This window comes from Rhipicephalus sanguineus, chromosome 8 (assembly GCF_013339695.2).
Source record: "Rhipicephalus sanguineus isolate Rsan-2018 chromosome 8, BIME_Rsan_1.4, whole genome shotgun sequence".
Lineage (NCBI taxonomy): Eukaryota > Metazoa > Arthropoda > Arachnida > Ixodida > Ixodidae > Rhipicephalus > Rhipicephalus sanguineus.
The window spans coordinates 99,432,839-99,451,214 of NC_051183.1; the positions used below are offsets into that span (position 1 = coordinate 99,432,839).

An 18,376-nucleotide genomic window follows, 5' to 3' on the forward strand; every position below is an offset into this window, starting at 1 on the left:
GTGGTTAAGCCTGTTTTGCTTCTCCCGCCGCCTTTGGGAGCAGGCGTTGTACTGCGTTTTGTGGTTGCCGCAGGCAATAAAGTGTTGCGGATTTCGAGAGCAGTACTGTGTACTTGCCGCGCTACGCTCGGCGCCTTGTTTGCGCTTGAACGTACGCGTGCAGCGGCGCGCTAGTTCACGCGAGGCGACGGCAGACGCGGCCCTGTGGCTCGCTATGTCCGAACCCACGCTAGTGGCCGTACTCCTGTGAGGTACGTGCACACTACAAATGCTAAAACTGACCGTTTGTCTCAGTATCATCATGAACGGTGCAAAAAGCCACACGATCAGAACTGGTGTCATTATGACATCACAGATTGGCAAAATTTGTAACTTTATCATGGCGTCACTATGACGTCATCACATGGCATCGTCGCTTGGTTATAGTTGCACTGATCCTGGGGCAGTGCAAAACTACATGAGGTGCAGAAAGCTTTTGGGAGGAGATCAATAGTATTGACCGAAAAGAAAAAGAAAAAAAATCAAAAAGAAGAGGATGACTTTTGCCTTGGAGTAATCTTAGGCAAGTGCATAAGGGACCGTGTGAGTATTTATTTATTGGATATGCACAAATGGGTTTATGAAAAAAGTGTTGGACCGATTGGGAAGAAATTTGTAGCGTGTGAGAAAGTAATAGTTTATTAACAACTCTAGGAAGCATAATTTTGATTTAGGGCATTAATATTCTTACATAAATGATCAAAAATTGGACAGTTAAAAAGATCTGGAATCACAAAGTTGACAAGACCACAATTGTGCACCAAAATCCAGCATCGCAGTTCTGTCAACAGCAGCCATTACAGTTCTCTCTCAAGGTGACAACTGTAATGCATGAACTTATTGTGCACAAGAAATTATTGCAATGTTTACACGATTGTTAAGGGACCTATTCACAAAATAATGGCACATTTGACATCATTGTATATCACGTAACTTCCATCCACTTTAGATGCATTATATTGCATTTAGTTTACAGACCCGTTAATTGCCACATTACAGAGCTTTAAGCTCAATACTTTAGATGTTTTTTGCAGTTCTGTAATTATGGAAATTGTTTTCGAAATTTCTGATAATTTAACCATTGAAAACCCTTCTAAAGTACTTGATGGCATAAATTAGTACTGCCTTTATGAAATAGCTTTATGAAAAACTTTGAATATTGAATACCGTGCCAGTGTCACAGTTTTTAATATTATTTTAAAATTCCTATTTGTTAAACGTTACAGCATGTCATGTGCTCATCTAATGAAAACATCACACTAGTAAGGTAGAATCCAATTACACATGGCGAATAATAAAGCCAGAAAGAGAAGGCGACCATACCTGAAGCTGTCCCTCTTCAGAGGCAAAAAACACAACAGAGCCACTCGGATGCCAGGTGACCTTTGTTCCAACCTATAAGCAACAGCATCTTTCATTATCAACCGCAAAGATTTGTAGCAATTAGGTGGCCTTCTTAGCTGGCCACATGAGTCACTGGCCACTCTAGCTGTCCTCGCGATAAGCTCCTCTGACCCAACAAATTCGGAGTAACCTAACACACATCTTAAAGAGACCGAGAAATGGCCAGAACATGCAATTAGACCCTGGTAGAAATAAAAAGACCTTGAAATAAAGTGACAGATTCCAGCATCCTTTTCACGTTGTGAGTAGGATTTATATCTTTAAATTGTGTTTAAAGTAACAAAAAAACTGGTAAGTCGCGCAGTCTAGCGGAAGAGCCCTGAAGCTCGATTCTGGAGTCGATCACTTTGCTGTACGTAGTCAGGCAGTCTAATGCTGTCATGCGCGCCATGACTAGTCCTAAAAGTTAGCGTACGTATATTATTATCTATCCCCGTTCTATTTTGAGCTGCTTACGAGGTAAAACAAGTTGCACGGTGAGAGGCGGTGCTGCCTTCGTGGTAGCCAGTGGACACCGTCGAGCCATGGCACATGCGCGCGGAGTGCACGCATGCACAACAAACCGCCGCGCTCGAACACGAACTGCTCTCGCGCTCACTGTTCGCAGTATGTGTTGTCACTTGTGTGCACGACTTCATATTCGCCGCAGATAGAAAACTGTGGTTACAAATGTTTCACGACGCTTTTCACATTACCATTACGTAAGTGATCACAATATTAATGAGAACTAACACACAATAACGCCAAAGAAAGTATAGGGGGTGTTATCTGTAGTATTTAGAATATAAATGTGAAGAAAGTAAAGTGGACGAAAAGATAACTTGCCGCCGGCAGGGACCGAACCTGCGACCTTCGAATAACGCGTCCGATGCTCTACCACTGAGCTACGGCGGCGGTCATCCTCCCGTTCACTTTATGGGGTATATATGTGCATTTAAACCTTGGAGTGTTAGTCAGCACCAATCGCAGCCATGACGGCGAGTGTGGAACACTTTTTCTGCCTGCTGGCGTCACGTAGCACGTGATCTTTTTACGAGCTGGCAGCTGACCAACAATCCCTCGCATACTACCTGAAGGCATCAAGTCTGCCAGAACGAGACCCTTGCTGAAGGCTCAGTGGTAGAGCATCGGACGCGTTATTCGAAGGTCGCAGGTTCGGTCCCTGCCGGCGGCAAGTTATTTTTTTGTCCACTTTACTTTCTTCACATTTATATTCTAAATACCGCAGATAACACCCCCTATACTTTCCTTGGCATTATTGTCTGTTAGTTCTCATTAATATTGTGTCTAACAAAGAAAACGAGCCCTTAAGAGTCATCGTCTTTCCTTCATTCATAGCAAGGGTCTCGTTCTGGCAGACTTGATGCCTTCAGGTAGTATGCGAGGGATTGTTGGCCAGCTGCCAGCTCGTAAAAAGATCACGTGCTACGTGACGCCAGAAAGGCAGAAAAAGTGTTCCACACTCGCCGTCATGGCTGCGATTGGCGCTGACTAACACTCCAAGGTTCAAATGCACATATATACCCCATAAAGTGAAAGGGAGGATGACCGCCGCCGTAGCTCAGTGGTAGAGCATCGGACGCGTTATTCGAAGATCGCAGGTTCGATCCCTGCCGGCGGCAAGTTATCTTTTCGTCCACTTTACTTTCTTCACATTTATATTCAAATACTACAGATAACACCCCCTATACTTTCCTTGGCATTATTGTCTGTTAGTTCTCATTAATATTGTGTCTAACAAAGAAAACGAGCCCTTAAGAGTCATCGTCTTTCCTTCATTACGTGATCAGACACTCTCACCAGTAAGCTTTCCATTGTGCTCAAGAAAATGGGCACCCCATAAAGATTGGTTGTCAGTCCCTTTAAATTCAGTTATCATTAGCAGATTTACTACTATTCTCAAAAAAGTACTTTCTTGATCAGATTGTACGCATAAGTACCTCCACTGATGTGGACAGAGTTCATTCATAGTGGTGTCATACAGTGCACTGCTGATCACAAGCTTGACCCAGATCAAATTCCTCGACATTGATTGGCTCTCTTCCGCAGCTTGCATGAAGGAGCCAATCACGATCAAGGAATTGGATCTGGATCAACCCCGATTGCGATCTAAAGTGGTCATGTGACAGTGGTATTAAAATCTTTTCTATTATCCTGAACACATAGTTAAGAGTTCAACGCCGCACGGCCATTCCTCCCCTGCAATGCTCACCGAGGATTGCTGCATGATTTGGCAGCATTTGAAATGCGCAGTTGTCAGTGAGGATGTAGAAATGAGTCTATGACAGCAGTGCAAGTTATCCCAAATTCAGTGGGGATATATGCACACTTGGACACCTAGCCTGCATCTAGCTTTGCATTACACGAGATAATATATGAGCTTGATATTCCTGGCACACTTTCGAAAACGATGCAACTTATCTGTCCACGGGTTTGGACTGAACAGGCTTGTGAACAGGATGACAAATAATAACTACCAGAGACTAGATATGAACTGAAGTGGCCAAACTTGCTTGTCTTAAAAAAAAAAAAGCCACAGTTTCACAACAAGAGCGAAGCAGTGAATGCGACAGCCGCAAATTGGAATGTTACACGAAGTAAGTCGGCAGCTCACTCCTTCAGAATCCATTCAAGCATAACTCAATGAAACATAGGCTAAGAAAACACACCCGCCGCCGCGAGCAAAGTGACCTTTGTGCTCTCTATCACTTCAATGCGAACGGCGTATACAAAGGTATGAGCCATTTGCAAATCCCAGTGAACATGGGATGCGCACAACCTACCACATTTAATGCGCCAATTAGCGTATAGAGAAATAAAAACATTCATACACCTATCACGCAACATGTAGAGTGTTCATGTATTGAAATTCAACATCAGAACTTCAGGTATAATAACCGGTATGCACACTTTAACTGTGTCTTGTCGCTACGAATCTGGCCACTGAAGGATACGTTGGCTCTGATATAAGCTTATGAGGCAATATTACCATGATGTGACACAAACTAAAGATGCTGGAAACCAAAGCACGTGCATTAGTTAGTCATAAATTGTAGTGTTCCATTCTGTGAGCACTGTACCTCCATGGTGAACATAAATGAGGTATAGAAACATATACAGTAGATACCACCCGTTACAATCATTCATTCAAACTCAATTTCACCCACTAATAGTTTTTCTTATGCCTATACAAAGTAAAGTATGCTGCAATGAGGTTTAGTGATTAAAGATGGGCGGCAGTATTTGTTGTTAAAAACAAGTAGAAATGAAAAATCGAGTCAGATGTAGCATTAAAGGGACCGACAACTGATTTTTCTCGACCCAGTTTTTCACGGCGCGACAGGAAGCTTACCCTTCGTAGCATTTGTAGCTGCAGTGCTTTATAATAAAAGCACGTATTTATTTTAAAAGCAGTATTTTTCGATCTGAAAGGCTCCAAACACGCATGAAGGCTTGTTCCAGCAACGCTGAGAATTGATAGCGATGCCGCTAGCCCTTGTGAAAGCTGTCGTTGTTCTGCTTTCGCAGGAGTTACTGTAACTATGCTTAACCACCTTTATTTTGAGCTTTCCAACCATTTTTGAAAATAGCAAGCTGTTACAATGAGATGATGTGGCTTTATACACCTTCTCGGTATTTGTACAGCGCTGTGTGCGCCTGCGCCCAAGGTTGCCTGCGCCTGTGTCAAGGCTGCCTATGCCAAGCGAAGGCAGCGCCACTTTGTTGCATACAACTAACGCAGGCCTATATGTACATTTTTATGGAGTAATATCTTTTAATATAAAGAAATGAACAATATTTCAGTACTAACAGAAAAGTCATCTAACGCGTACACCAATCAATGGTCACGTGACCGGCTTCATCGGACCATTTATGATTTTGCCGCCAGAGGCGCCAAAGGTCATTTTTCGCGACTTTCAATGAAGAAATAAAAATATAAATCCACCTCTCACGAGATAAACAGGGTTGGTTTGAGTCAATGCGACGGACAATCTTTTCACCAGTGCAGTCATCTCATTTCATGTTCTGGGCAGTTGTCGGTCCCTTTAATTAATACCTTGATCACTCAGGGATTTTCTTTTACTTGGCTTTTTTAAAGGTGTTAGGATGCATGTTCATAATGAAACCTAATAAAATGGTAGGTATGACAAGCACAAAGGTATAAGAAATGAGGGCTCACAAAAGAAGTCGTCGTAAAGTGTGTGGTCTGTCGCACAGCATCGTAGAGAACCTGTGGAGGCAAGTTTTGAAAAGTGGATTCAGTGAATGAGGACGCTTTTCCGGCTGAAAGTTTCCATGAAAGCGAAACAAGCATGGCATAATCAGAGCAAATGAAGCAGAGATCTAAAATCTGTCGTGCTGGATGTATAACACATTTTCCTGTACTTTTTTTCCGTAGGAAAGCAGCAAATTTTGTAATTTAGAGGGAAACTGAGCCTAAATTTATCTGAATGCATGGGAATGGACAAACTTTTTTGTTTGGCACCCATTACCCTAAAGTAAGGGTTGTTGCAGCCTCGAACCGGAGCTCTTGTGTGCTGATCTGCTGGGAGCCATATTGCTTCCCAAAATCCAGCTTTGCTACAATGCCGAGGCATTACCTGGTCAAGCGAGTGCAATGCACTGCGGCGACTTGTACCAAGATTAGAAAGGGGCCACTGTTGTGGGATGTATTATGTACTCCTTAATTACACCTGCATACTTTCACTGCCTTCTCATTACAAGCACTGAGACGTCTGATAAGAGCGCTGGCATGCCTTCAGAGTAGGCTTGTGCAAATAGTAAATTTTAGGTTCGAAGTGAATAGTGATTTGGTCGAATAATTTCAAATCGAATTCGAATAGTATATATCGCACATTATAAAGAGAAATGAGCATATTTGTCATGACCCAACTAACCCGCACAATATTTTTTAAAAACTTGAAACAAGGCATAAGCAAATGTCATTCTTTTTGGTTCAAAGGAAGTGGAAGCAACTTTGAATAGTAGTAGGATTTGACTTTCGGTAGAATGCAAGTGATAACCTGTAAAATATGTTACGTTTTTGAAATTTACTATACTTAGAGCATATAAGCTTGTATAACAAGCTTTTAAACTTAAAAATTGATGAATTGATGTGAGGGTAATATGTTCATTTAATCTTGAATTGAGGCTTCGCGGCAGTGCGGATTATTCCTGGAAAGGTGTATTCACGGTATAGCACCCCTCCACAGCAGTGAAACCGAAGTGCTTGAATATTCGCACAAACCAACTTCAGAGTCATTTCAAACATAGGCATGGTGATTGGCACCCTTGAAGGCAGTAAAGAGGCATGCATTTCTTTTTGCTCCTTCTAACTAAGATAATAATAACTGGTGTTTTACGTCCCAAAACCACAATATGATTATGAGAGACACTGCAGCGGAGGGCTCCAGAAATTTCGAACATCTGGGGTTTGTTTACATGTACCTAAATCTAAGCACATGGGCCTCTCGCATTCTGTCTCCATCGAAAAGCGGCCACTGCGGCTAGCATTTGATCTGCATTCTATGGGTCAACAGTATGGGTCAGCACAATAATCACAAGATAACTATGATAGCATGTGATAGAACAAAAGCTTTTGGACGAAAACAAAGCGAAGATGCTACACACAGATGTTTCTACCCTATGAAGTATTATCGTGGACTACCAACAATCCTGTTCAAGCACCTTGCTCAGTTATATTATTTCGACCAATCTCACAGTCACTAGAAAGTCCAAAAAATGAGGCTTCCAATGTATATCATTTTTAATTTTCTTTCCCATTGCACAGTCCTTCACTTCTCAAGCTGCTCTGTTGAACTCCAAGTTTCTTATCTCAGGATGATGACGTGACATGAAGAGAGAGCTTTTAGGCTTCCATACTCATTTGCAATCGGGATTAGAGATTTGTGATAAGTTACAATGGGAACCACTCACCAAGGAAGCATCATCGCACAGTAACACAAGCTTGTCTTCCGCATTGTTCCACTGCGATGTGACTACACGACCTACAGAAAAAAATAAATAACGCTGATCGTGCGTCAATGTTTCATGCCTACATTTCTGAGTGAGACAGATTTCAGCTTACCTTGCAAGGAGATGGATATCATGGAAACTCTTTCAAACTGAAAGAGAAAGTACCGGGAAACAAACAAACTAATTAAATTAGCAAAATGAATCGGCCAAATGTATAATAAAAGAAACTCCGAGCGACGGCTCAGATATCGACTAATTCGGAATAAACAAATGAATGTGCAAAATGAATCACCAAAGCACATAACAAAAAAGAAAACGGTTAGCCAAAGCTCAGACAGTGGCTAATTTGTCTACAATCCAATGATTGTGCCACCATCTTTTCATTGTAATGCTGTTCCGACATAAAAGGCATGTCACTGAAATGCACTAATTGGTAATCTCCATGGCAGCCGAATTATCAGTATTATCGTAGAGCTCAATTTAACAGTTCAAAAAAATAACAGGTGGATTCACTTTGGCTATTCTGACCAGTTGTGCTCAAGGTACGAGTATTCATGTATTAAATCTTAACACTTTCCTGTTCCCGCTTGCAGCTGCCCTTATTGCCACCACCTTGAAAGGGCACATCTTCTAAGCCACTAATTTCTGGTGGCATATCAGCCAACAGTTGAACCAGATATGACATGTGGGCGTGGTGAATCCGTTTCTAGTTTTATGCATGCATTACTACGTCACAAATGCAGCCGCATGCAGCAGAAATAAAGTTTGAGACAGCAAAGTCCTCGTTTGTCTCCACTTGTCCTGTACCCTGTTGTCAGTTAAACCTCATTATTACGAGACGGGCTATAACGAAATACTAAGTACAACAAGCAAATTGTAACTCCCCTTGAAAGTCTCCATAGAAACCAGTGTATTTAAAAAGCTCGTTTTAACGAGGTAAAATGAGCCTGTTACGGGATACAAGGGACAAATTCTGTTAGGAAACAAAATTTTGAGCCAATGTCATGACAGAGCGCAACACAGATTTGATATGGTGAACAACGCGACAACTGTACTTAGCAGTTCAAAATTCTTGCCACGCTTCCTCCAGCAGCGCACACAAAGCTGGACGGCACAACATGCGCATGCTGCTGCACCCGTGGAACCATTCCCACCTTCCTCTCGCTGCACATGGCACGCAGCCAATGTACACGGCACGCACGACCACCGTACACAGTACAGCGCATAATATTTGCAGTAAGTGCCTGCTGTGGCTGTAACGAAATATTGGTTACAACAAGCAAATCGCAGTCCCCTTCAGTTTTGTTACAGCAAGGTTTAACAGTACTTCAATTCAGCCGCTCAAAGTTTCTGATTCTCCAAAAGCAACCAAATCAACTGCTTCATTATTTATTTATTTATTTATTTATTTATTTATTGTACCCTCGAGGCCCGAGGGCATTACAGAGGGGAGTGGTAAACGGGAAATTGTACAAAAAATGGGTAGTAGTATAACACAACAAGAAAATAATACAGTAACACCATACTAGTAATAGCACTACATACAATGTAGTAAGGAAATGCTTTGCAAGTACTAACATGAACAAACAAGCTAACATGACATTAATTCCTGCTTATACAATGTTAGCTAATTAGTTATTAATTACTGGACAGCCATAACAATAAAAAGAAGATGTTGTAATTTCCAAGTTAAACAATGTTAGCTACAACCTTGTGAAAAAGTTTATAATTGATGGCGACTATGTCATTGGGAAGGTGGTTCCATTGCCTAGAGTAAGTCCGCTTTATATGCGCAAGATTATGATAATTCACTGGTGACTCACCTTTCCTCTGCCTAGCTCGTACACACAGACGTCGACGGCAACACTGCCACCGCGGGAAGCGTCCTCCTCAACGATCAAGAGTTTGTTCGACTGGTACTGACTGGTTCGAGAGGGCGGAAAGAGAGACAAGAAATCAGAGTTGGACTTGCAGCCTCGTATAAAAGCTGCAAGGTTGCAGCTTTCTGGTGATGCTAGTGGAGCGAGAGTAAGAGGCTCACCTGAATGACACCAAAACTGGGACCTTGTCAATTCTTCCGTAAGTCAGTAACTCAATGTTGGGTCTGCAAGTGATGCGCATGAATATATTGAACTGTGGCTGCAGCAACACTCAAGAGCTCCCATTATAAAACTGTGACCGACAATATACTGGTTCACTCTGATGGGAACTGGCTTATCAGTGTTGTACGAAATGGATTGCTGTTACTATATTTGCTTACATATAATCCACCCCTGCCGACATCCTGCGCTTCAAACAACAACAAACCAGAGAAAAGTAAAAAAGGAAAAAGAAAAGTGTGCCCCACCCCCCCATCCCTAATGCTGTGAAGCCAGCTTCCTTGCATTGCCATAAAGCAATGCTGTGAAAACACCTTACACACCAAACTTAAAGTATACCCCGTGCCACAACTTTAGCTTCGAACTTTCTATATTTTTTGAGCAGGTTATCCACAAGAAAATATGGAGGCCTTATTTGAAACACCGGTAAACTCCAACAGAGATTTTTAGAAAACAAGTCATAAATGATGCCAAGAAAAGAATTTTCACTCAAGATATGTTATCTAACAGTTTGGATCACAACTGTAGCATGTGTGCTTTAATGTTAATAATTGGAAATTTAACTAATAAAATGGAAGGCATCCATTGTGACAGCCCAGCAGCTATGAGGTTACATTCCCAGGTTCAATGTTGTGTTCAATTCCAGCAGCAACAGACACGTTTCGATGAGAACAAAATGCAAAAAATGCTCATGTGCCTTCGATTCATGTGCGTGTTAAAGAAGCCAAAGTGGTCAAAATAACTTGCCGCCCTCCCAATACAGTGCGCCTTAATCAGAATGTTGTTTTGGCCTGCATTACGTTATTACTTATTTCTTTAGTAGACAAATTCATTATTAACTAAGTAGCATCACTGTAACTTGTCATGCTAGTAGAATATGCCTGTTTTAGGTAGTCCAGCTGAGCACTCCAATACCTACGACATCAGATCAATATTAAGTCTGTTTCCAATAAGGTATCAATATTTGTTTTTCACTATAAGTGGAATTTTACTAAAAGGCTGCGAGAGCGCTATTTATTACTGCATAAGAATGGGCAGGAAAAAGCAGATTTGATCTAGTGACCTACATACCAATTTAAAAAACTTAATTAATTATTTAATCTACAAGGATCTTTTGAAGTTCTCGTTGTGAATTCTTTAAAAATTTCAGTAAGGCAGGTATTGCTCCCATCCCATGGGTGCTTGAGCAAAATGACTTTATTTCTTCACAAATGGTAGTCACACCATCAGAACATATAATAATGGGATGGCACTGGGCGTACCCCAATGTTGAACAAGTGCTCACCCATTCAGAGCGTAGACGACCATGTTCGACCGTTCCCGATTGGATGTCGACGGCATCCAGGGCCACACCTCCCCGTCGCCCACTGACCACCAGTTCAACACCTGCACACGAGAAAAGCACTGAGCCATCACACACATTCAATCTTCTGCGGAAGCTAAACAAATTTTCCAAAACTTCAAAAAGATGCAGTAAATATTTTTGATTGCGAACGATCCTATCAATCACATAATACAACACCAAGTGATAAGCTTGTGTCAGAAAGGAAAACTTTGAGAAGCACTGTAAGGAAGATGGCCATGACTGCACACAGGTAGGGTTTGCCATGAATTTATAGCTTTCCTGACTTGCACGTTTCAACAACATTGTTGTAAAACACATTGTATTGCAAGGCCACTCTCACCCGGTGAGTTTGAGATGCCTGAATCACCATGCTTTCTGTACTTTTCAGCACGAATCTGTGCCGCTCCTCAGCGTCAACTCCTTCTAACTCGTAAGCAGCACAGAATAGAGCGGGGATGGATAATGGTATACACATAGTATATTTCTGAGCACTTGTTACGGTAAGCATAGATAAAAGCTGCACACTACGTGCAGAAAACACAATGACTCCACAGTGCAGCATCAATGCTCTTCTGCTAGGCTGCGCAACATACCAGTTTTTAGTGACTTTTAAAGCCAATTTAAAGACATAACTCTATGCAAATCGTGCAAAGGATGCTAGAATCTGTCACTACAATTCACTGTCCTTTCATTTCTACCAGGATCTAATCACACGTTTGTGGGGTTGCTATCACCCCCTTGTAAAGTTGTTTTCGCCTCATGGTGCCCATAGGTCATAGTTAGCGTAGTTATCTTCATTGCTGCCGAGAGAGAGAGAGCTGGAACTAAGCACCCAAGGTGGCGCCAGTGGCACCACCTGGCGGGAACGATGTTACGCAGGGTCGTGAGGAGCGGAGCTCGTGCTCATTTAAGGCTTGGTGCGGTCTGCAATGGTCGTCTCTCGTGAGGGCTCCGCGGGGACGATTCCACAGCTCGTTCTTGCAGACTCCTGTGGCGAGTCAAACGTTAACAATGCTACAATTGCAGTACAATGCATGTGTTATGTTGTTTGTGTGCGTTACATTGGCATTCTATTGCATTATTTCGCATGTTATGGTAGCTATTTATAAGATTCGGCTGGCAAGCGCTCAAGTTGTTAATAAATGTCAATGTCGTTACACAACAGCCCACACTGCGTCCGTTTGTTCCATGAGCGGTTCTTTCGAGACCCCACATGTTCTGCCCAGCTGTAGGTCTCTTTAAGAACCACCACACAGTGACGGGGAGAGTGCCATCTAGCACATGGTAGTGAGAAGGTGGTAGGGCGTCCGCCTCCAATGCGTCAGGTGCTGGGTTCAGCTCCCAGTGCTACTGACCAGTTTTTACAATGGGGAGAGAGATGCCCCAACCTGGCACCCGGTGTTGCATGAGCTCGTGTCTCAAGAAGGTGGTCTCTCCCTTACACCATCTTCCACCTTTCATGCCCCCCCCCCCCCCCCTTTTCACCCATCCTTTCTTTTCCCCCAGCAATGTGCCTTACCCAGTCTTTCAGTGAATTGAGGCTCAGCTTCCGTTCGAGCCGCCGCCCTGCCAGACCCAGGATGTCAAACGTGACGAGCTTGGCGTCGACGGACGACAGCTTGCGCACACCGTCCGTTCCAATCAGCGGCTTCCCGAAACAGGCGTACGTCATCTTGGGCTCGTAGTATGAGATTAGCAGGTTGTGGTTTTCCAGAACGGCTGAAAAGGAACACACTTCAGGTCATTGCACGATCTCTTTCATGCAAAATGCATGCTGCCCTCCTTATTGGACGATCACATTTGCGTTTTGTCAACATCAAAGCTAAACTGCTGCTGCCCAGCATCAAAACCGCAACTCTACGTTTGGCAAAGACTGGAACAGCTGTTTAAATACTGCCTCACGTGACCGTTCAACACCCAGAATGCAGGAGGATTAAATAGGGGAGATCATTCGTATTCTATGGCTGAACATTAAAGCGGCACTGAAGTGAGATGTTAACTCAGTTTAGACTAATAAATTATTCTTTGAAAATTCAAGTGTCAAAGATGAAACGAAAGTCAATATTTCATTTTTTTAAATGTCGCACCAACACCTAAACACTGGTACGCAAGTCCAACTTTGGAAACTTCAATGTTCTTTTTTGGAATTTGACTGCATTGACACAAAAAAATCTTTCGTTGTTAAGCCTCTGGCTCTGTTGCAACACAATGCCATAATGCTTTTGCCAATCAATATTTAGGTAAAACCTCGTTACAAAAGGCACCCAAGGGACCCGACAAAAGATATCTCTTGTAACCAAGGTCTCCTGTAACCGAAAATTGTAGAGCTGGACTAGATCACTTTATCAATGTGTGCTTAAACACATCTACACAAGATTCTTAAAGATGGCCTAAAGAAGTCGTTCATAGTAGTTTGTTCTTTAGTGATTGCACACTGCGTAATCTTCCTTCCCAGCTTCTGGAGGCAAAGCACTTCATTTCACAAGCCTTCCTGTTGCTCACAATATTTTTGAAGTGCTCTTAGATGTTTGTCAGCCTCAAGTGCTGACATCTTCTGCTGTGTAATGTCCTCATCGTCTTCATCCTCTTCTGGTTCATGCTCTCGGGCATATGCACCGTTTACTTTCGCGAGAATCGCCTTATCTGAAAGCTCTTCGGATCTCACGAGGTCTACATCTGCAAATACAAGCTCCTCAAAAGATTCTCAAAAGATATGCCCATGCGACGTCAGCTGCACTGTGTGGGCCTGTCTCAGTTGTGTTTCCTTTAAATGGTAAAAAAATTTACTTTAGGGAACTTGAAAAAGTTGGCCTGAGTAACCAAGTGTCTATTGTAACCAGGTCTCTTGTACGCAATGTTGTAAACATGGCGAACAGAGAAAAACCAACTAAACCATGTTCAGGTGTCTCTCATAACTGATTGTCTTTCATAGCATTGCTTCTTGCAACTAGATTTTACTGTATATAAGCCTTAGTATGAACTGCCGAAATCTATGACACCACAGTGAGCCAGTGCAGAAGCTTCGTGGCTGTATTGCCACCTTTATTATTATTATTATTCTTATTTTTGCACCTTTTCTAGCTTACCATGAGTGGTTTTGCAGCAATACTTTTGGTACTCTTGAAGAGCAATCTACTAATACAAGTAAAATAATTTGACCTCCTCAGTGTCTCTTCAATCGAGACAGAATTAAAGAGGCAACAGGCCCACAAATAGGCTCAATTCTTTTAGACACCCAACAAAATTCAAAACAGTTATGCCAGCACTAAAAGCTTGAGGCTTGTGAGACGAGTGTAAAATCTAAACTTTTGCAATGCCTTTGTTTGTAATGAACAGTGGCAGCCAATGGTGGTACATTCAGCCAGTACAATTTGTATCTTCTGCAGACTTTAGTCAAAAGAAATGCAGGAACTTTGCCCTAAATTGCGCAAAGCTTGGCAGAGCAAAGCTGGTTGACCCTCAGCTCGTCGTGCTGCAGCACGGGAATCACAACGCCGGCGGCGATTGGATCCAGCGTGCTTGTCCGAAGAAGCGGCAATCATGAGATGGCGATGGGTGTATCCGGAATACGCACAAAGCTTACCACTCTGAATGTGTTGAAATCGCTGTCCCTGAGCCACGGTGTAAGAAATTGTGGCGGTTGCTATGATGATGGTTCGGCGGTGGCTTGGCTATTTTTAGCACAGGTGGTGCGCAGCTGTGGCGGTTGCTACGGCAATCGCGCAGCAGGGTTTTTTTTTGTTAACGGACGTCTTACTGCCAGCTTTAACACCTTTGCTGTTTAAAAAAATGCAGCATCACCCCACCCAGCGAAGCTGCACCTTGTGACACAGGGTCATGCAAAACGTATCACATCACACAGGTTCAGTGCTCGCCAGGTGTCACCTGGCTGCTCACTTGCACTCAGTATCTCAAGCACGCTTCATCTCCGTGTCGTTGTAGTTCAGTCTTGCTTGTCGCATGCATTCGGCCTTTCCTGCGTGGTCTTCATTGGCACTTACCACACATTGCTACCGTTGACATCTTGGCAACTTTCCTCTTTTAGCGAATGTGCCTCTCTCCCCTTTTTTTGTTGCTTTTTGTTTTGTTAACCAGCGCAGCTGGCATGAGCCATGGCTGCACTGTCGCGGATCCACAGACACAAATTTTTCCCCATGCCATAGCCATAAACAGCTTCACTGCAGGACAGTCTATAGGCTACAGATTGATCTCTCATCTTAAGACTGTAGACTTGTCTACAGGCTGACGTACAGACCACACGGTCAAACTGTGTGGGAAATGAGTGCTGTAGCAAAATCTATACCCTACGAACTTGTCAGATCAGCAGCATCTGCAAGCAGCGATATAAAATGCCTTCGAAAAGTAGAAGCTGGGAAACAATATCTCCTGATAGAGTGTTAATGTGGGCTTGCTGGTACAGGCTGTTTCATACTTAGGGGAAAACTTGGAGCACCATTACAATGTGCTCCAGGTTTTCCCCTAAGTGTGAAAAAGCCTGTACATGCTAAACTACGGGTAAACAGTGCTACAACGGGACAAAGAAAGAAGGGACAGGACCAAACGCTGACTGACAACAACAAGTTTGTATTTCGCTGCAGCGGATTATATACGCTCGGAAAAACGAATGCAATGAACAAATATGATGACAGCCCTCTTACTAGTATATGCCCTACTAGCAACCTTGCCCTCCATTGCGTGAAATGCGGGTGCACGCCACGCTTTGACCAAACAAAAATACTAAAAAGACACAAGAACCAGTGCACCAGGGAAATCTATGAGGCCCACGTGATCCACACGCGCAATGAATCATCGGTTAGCATGGCTTCCATAGACCTGCTCAAGAAAGAGCATGATTATCTATATGACTGAATGTAATCTTCGCGCATGTACTAGTAAGAGGGCTGTTCTATCTTTTTGTTCATTGTATTCGTTTTTCCGACAGTATATATTCCGCTGTGGCGAAATAAAAACTCGTTGTTGTCAGTCAGCGCTCGGTCCTGTCCTTTCTGTGTCCCGTCGTAGCGCTGTTTACCCATAGTTTAACAATATCTCAAAAAAGAAAATAAGAGCCTCACCGTCAGTGACGTGTTCCGAAGCAAGTCTGCCCACGAGGTATCGGTCGACGCCGACCCTGCGAAGCTTACACGAGTCGGGGTCAACGTGCACGAAGATGCAGACACCACTCTGAAAGAAAAACTGAAAAAAAAAAAGGTTTATGAGCAAATGGCACCACTTCAATGCACTCACAGAGAACACACAGACAAGCGAGTAACACACACACAGACCTACACACAAAAATATATATCAGTGAAATATTGGCTGGCAGGCAGACACATACCTGCAAGAGCCCAGGCGTAATCCACCTCGCACTGATGCACTTTTGGGCATTCATAATGTCCTGCAAAGGTGTGTAGATTTTGCATTAATGTATCACCGTTATGCCCATTTCTCGTAGAAACTTACCTAGAATTTCGATTGTAATATCATCTTCAAAGCTATTGAGTGCTACGAAACAGTTCACAGGAAACAACAGTTTCAACAAGACTGCTGAAACTGTCCTGTTTAAACTGAAAAACTTATCGAACAAGGTTCACATGAAACAAAACCACTGCATATGCAGAACAGAGCAGGGATAACTGAGAGAAATAACCATCGGATAATCTACAGCGTCTAACAATGCAGCAAGCAGGAAGCAATGAAGATGCATACCTTGCCCTTCTATTTAGAGTAACATTAAGCATTTGAAGTCATGACTTAGTTTTGAGTACAACTGACTTTAGCCACATAAGTACCAGCGCAAAGCCTGACACTGACCAGGAAATATTTTCTGAGCAGCAAAGCAATGCTTGGCCGGAAACATCAAGTTACTGCAACACTGAAGTTGGAAGCTGCTTTTGCCACGTCCTTGCGTTACACCATCATCGTTACTGTGCCTTGCCTCCAGGCCATTTTGTCACTCTCCCGTAGCCATCTTAAGCCTTGTTATGTTTAGAAGAAATGTGAGACGTTGTCAGTGTGTAAACTAGGCTGAAAATGATTATGATCTAACAGGAGCCCCTGCAGCGCTAGTCAGTTGCGAACTGGCTGCGATATACCTACTAAGCTATTCATGCCTGGCAATTCATGCAGTGTTTTGTGTTTTATACTGTCACATACGTACACACGTGTCAAGAGACTGCAGCAGGAAATACCGTACCAACAGAGGCCAACCTAGTGTATGTGGCCAAAAATTTTTCCGAGAAAATGGCAGTATGTCGTGAAAGGGCCTACTGTTAATTGTTACAGTCAAGAGCCAGAACTGCTGATGTCCCATCAGTTCTTTGTTGTATATCTTACCTCAAATTCCCAGATGCATTCTCGTAGTTTCTCCGGTCGCTTGTTGGACGGAGTCCACATGATACCCTTGGCTATCAGTGAAAACAAAAAAAGTGAAATTTGTACATGAATGAGATGAACTCGGCACGAGGAAGCAGCTATAGTTACAACAAGTACGGGGTTACACATACCCTTGGCATATGCCTCTTTTGCGTCAATGTACAGCTCTTCTGTATCTAGAAAATGAAAGATGCGTTAACTATAGAATCTTCTGAATAGTCAGCTACGTGTAGTCGAAACTTCGTTCGACAAAGGTGCGAACCGCTGCACTTACCCACGTCACCTTTGTCATAAAGCTTGAAGCATCCCAGATCACTACCTAACAACACGAAAGATATAATCAACGAATTGAAGATGATCGCGAACACCATAGCCACAAAAGGACAGCCAAATGAGCGACAAGTGGTGAGAAATGTGGAAATACCTTTGACATCGACGTCATCTTTCATGGTCCAAAACTGCAGCTCGCACAGTAGGGAGACCATCGTGATTCGTGAGCCTGATTGGATAGGAGTCAATGAGTGATTGGTTCAGGAAATCATTAACCACGCGCGCGCACACACACACACACACACACACACACACACACACACACACACACACACACGCACGCACGCACGCACGCACGCACGCCACTGGGCAAGCACAGTAAACAGGGTTTTCAATGCGGACTGTTTCTGCATAGTACAACACAACTAAACTAAAGCAACTAGTGGATGACAAGCCACGGCAGTGTATCACGCTATTCCTAAACTGTCAAAAAATACTACTTACCGCTATGTCAGCAATACAGCTGCGGCAACCACGACAAGGAACAACAATACTACGAACGGAGTCTCATTTGAACTGTGTCAATGTCAAAAGCAGTGATCAAAAGTTTCAGTTCCTCCACGGCCACAACAAAGTTTGAACCGCTTTGAACTTTGCGTCGGAACTAAATAAATGCTAAGTTGTGCCACTCCCAGAAACGTTTTTTCTCATTTGCGAACTTTTTAAGATCGCCACTTTAAAATTTTGTAGCGCTACGTTCGTAAGTAACAATCAAAACAAAAATGACGTCATTCATTTTTCTACAACAAACAGCAGCGTTGCCTTTGAGATCTGTAATTAAGACTTGGAGAACACTGTTGGGATCCAC

The 18,376-nt window shown here is 43.0% G+C and overlaps 1 protein-coding gene and 1 non-coding gene across 2 annotated transcripts in view; one reads left to right on the forward strand and one right to left on the reverse strand.

Annotated features, from left to right (window-relative positions):
• Positions 1 to 18,157, reverse strand: part of LOC119402250 (WD repeat-containing and planar cell polarity effector protein fritz homolog) — a 62,866-nt gene extending 44,709 nt beyond the window's left edge. Inside the window, exons 1-15 of the mRNA XM_037669382.2 lie at positions 18,013 to 18,157; positions 17,663 to 17,737; positions 17,513 to 17,557; positions 17,370 to 17,414; positions 17,200 to 17,270; positions 16,202 to 16,261; positions 15,939 to 16,059; positions 12,383 to 12,582; positions 10,804 to 10,904; positions 9,461 to 9,523; positions 9,243 to 9,342; positions 7,532 to 7,568; positions 7,381 to 7,451; positions 5,624 to 5,674; positions 1,363 to 1,434 (exon numbers count right to left, since the gene is read on the reverse strand). Of these exons, the coding sequence (XP_037525310.1) occupies positions 1,363 to 1,434; positions 5,624 to 5,674; positions 7,381 to 7,451; positions 7,532 to 7,568; positions 9,243 to 9,342; positions 9,461 to 9,523; positions 10,804 to 10,904; positions 12,383 to 12,582; positions 15,939 to 16,059; positions 16,202 to 16,261; positions 17,200 to 17,270; positions 17,370 to 17,414; positions 17,513 to 17,557; positions 17,663 to 17,723 (1,098 nt within the window). The 5' untranslated portion in view covers positions 17,724 to 17,737; positions 18,013 to 18,157. The remainder of the gene's footprint in view (positions 1 to 1,362; positions 1,435 to 5,623; positions 5,675 to 7,380; positions 7,452 to 7,531; positions 7,569 to 9,242; positions 9,343 to 9,460; positions 9,524 to 10,803; positions 10,905 to 12,382; positions 12,583 to 15,938; positions 16,060 to 16,201; positions 16,262 to 17,199; positions 17,271 to 17,369; positions 17,415 to 17,512; positions 17,558 to 17,662; positions 17,738 to 18,012) is intronic.
• On the forward strand, positions 2,994 to 3,065 carry Trnat-cgu (transfer RNA threonine (anticodon CGU)). The gene has a single exon. It is a non-coding gene; the product is annotated as a tRNA-Thr (tRNA).
• Positions 18,158 to 18,376: the final 219 nt, after the last annotated feature.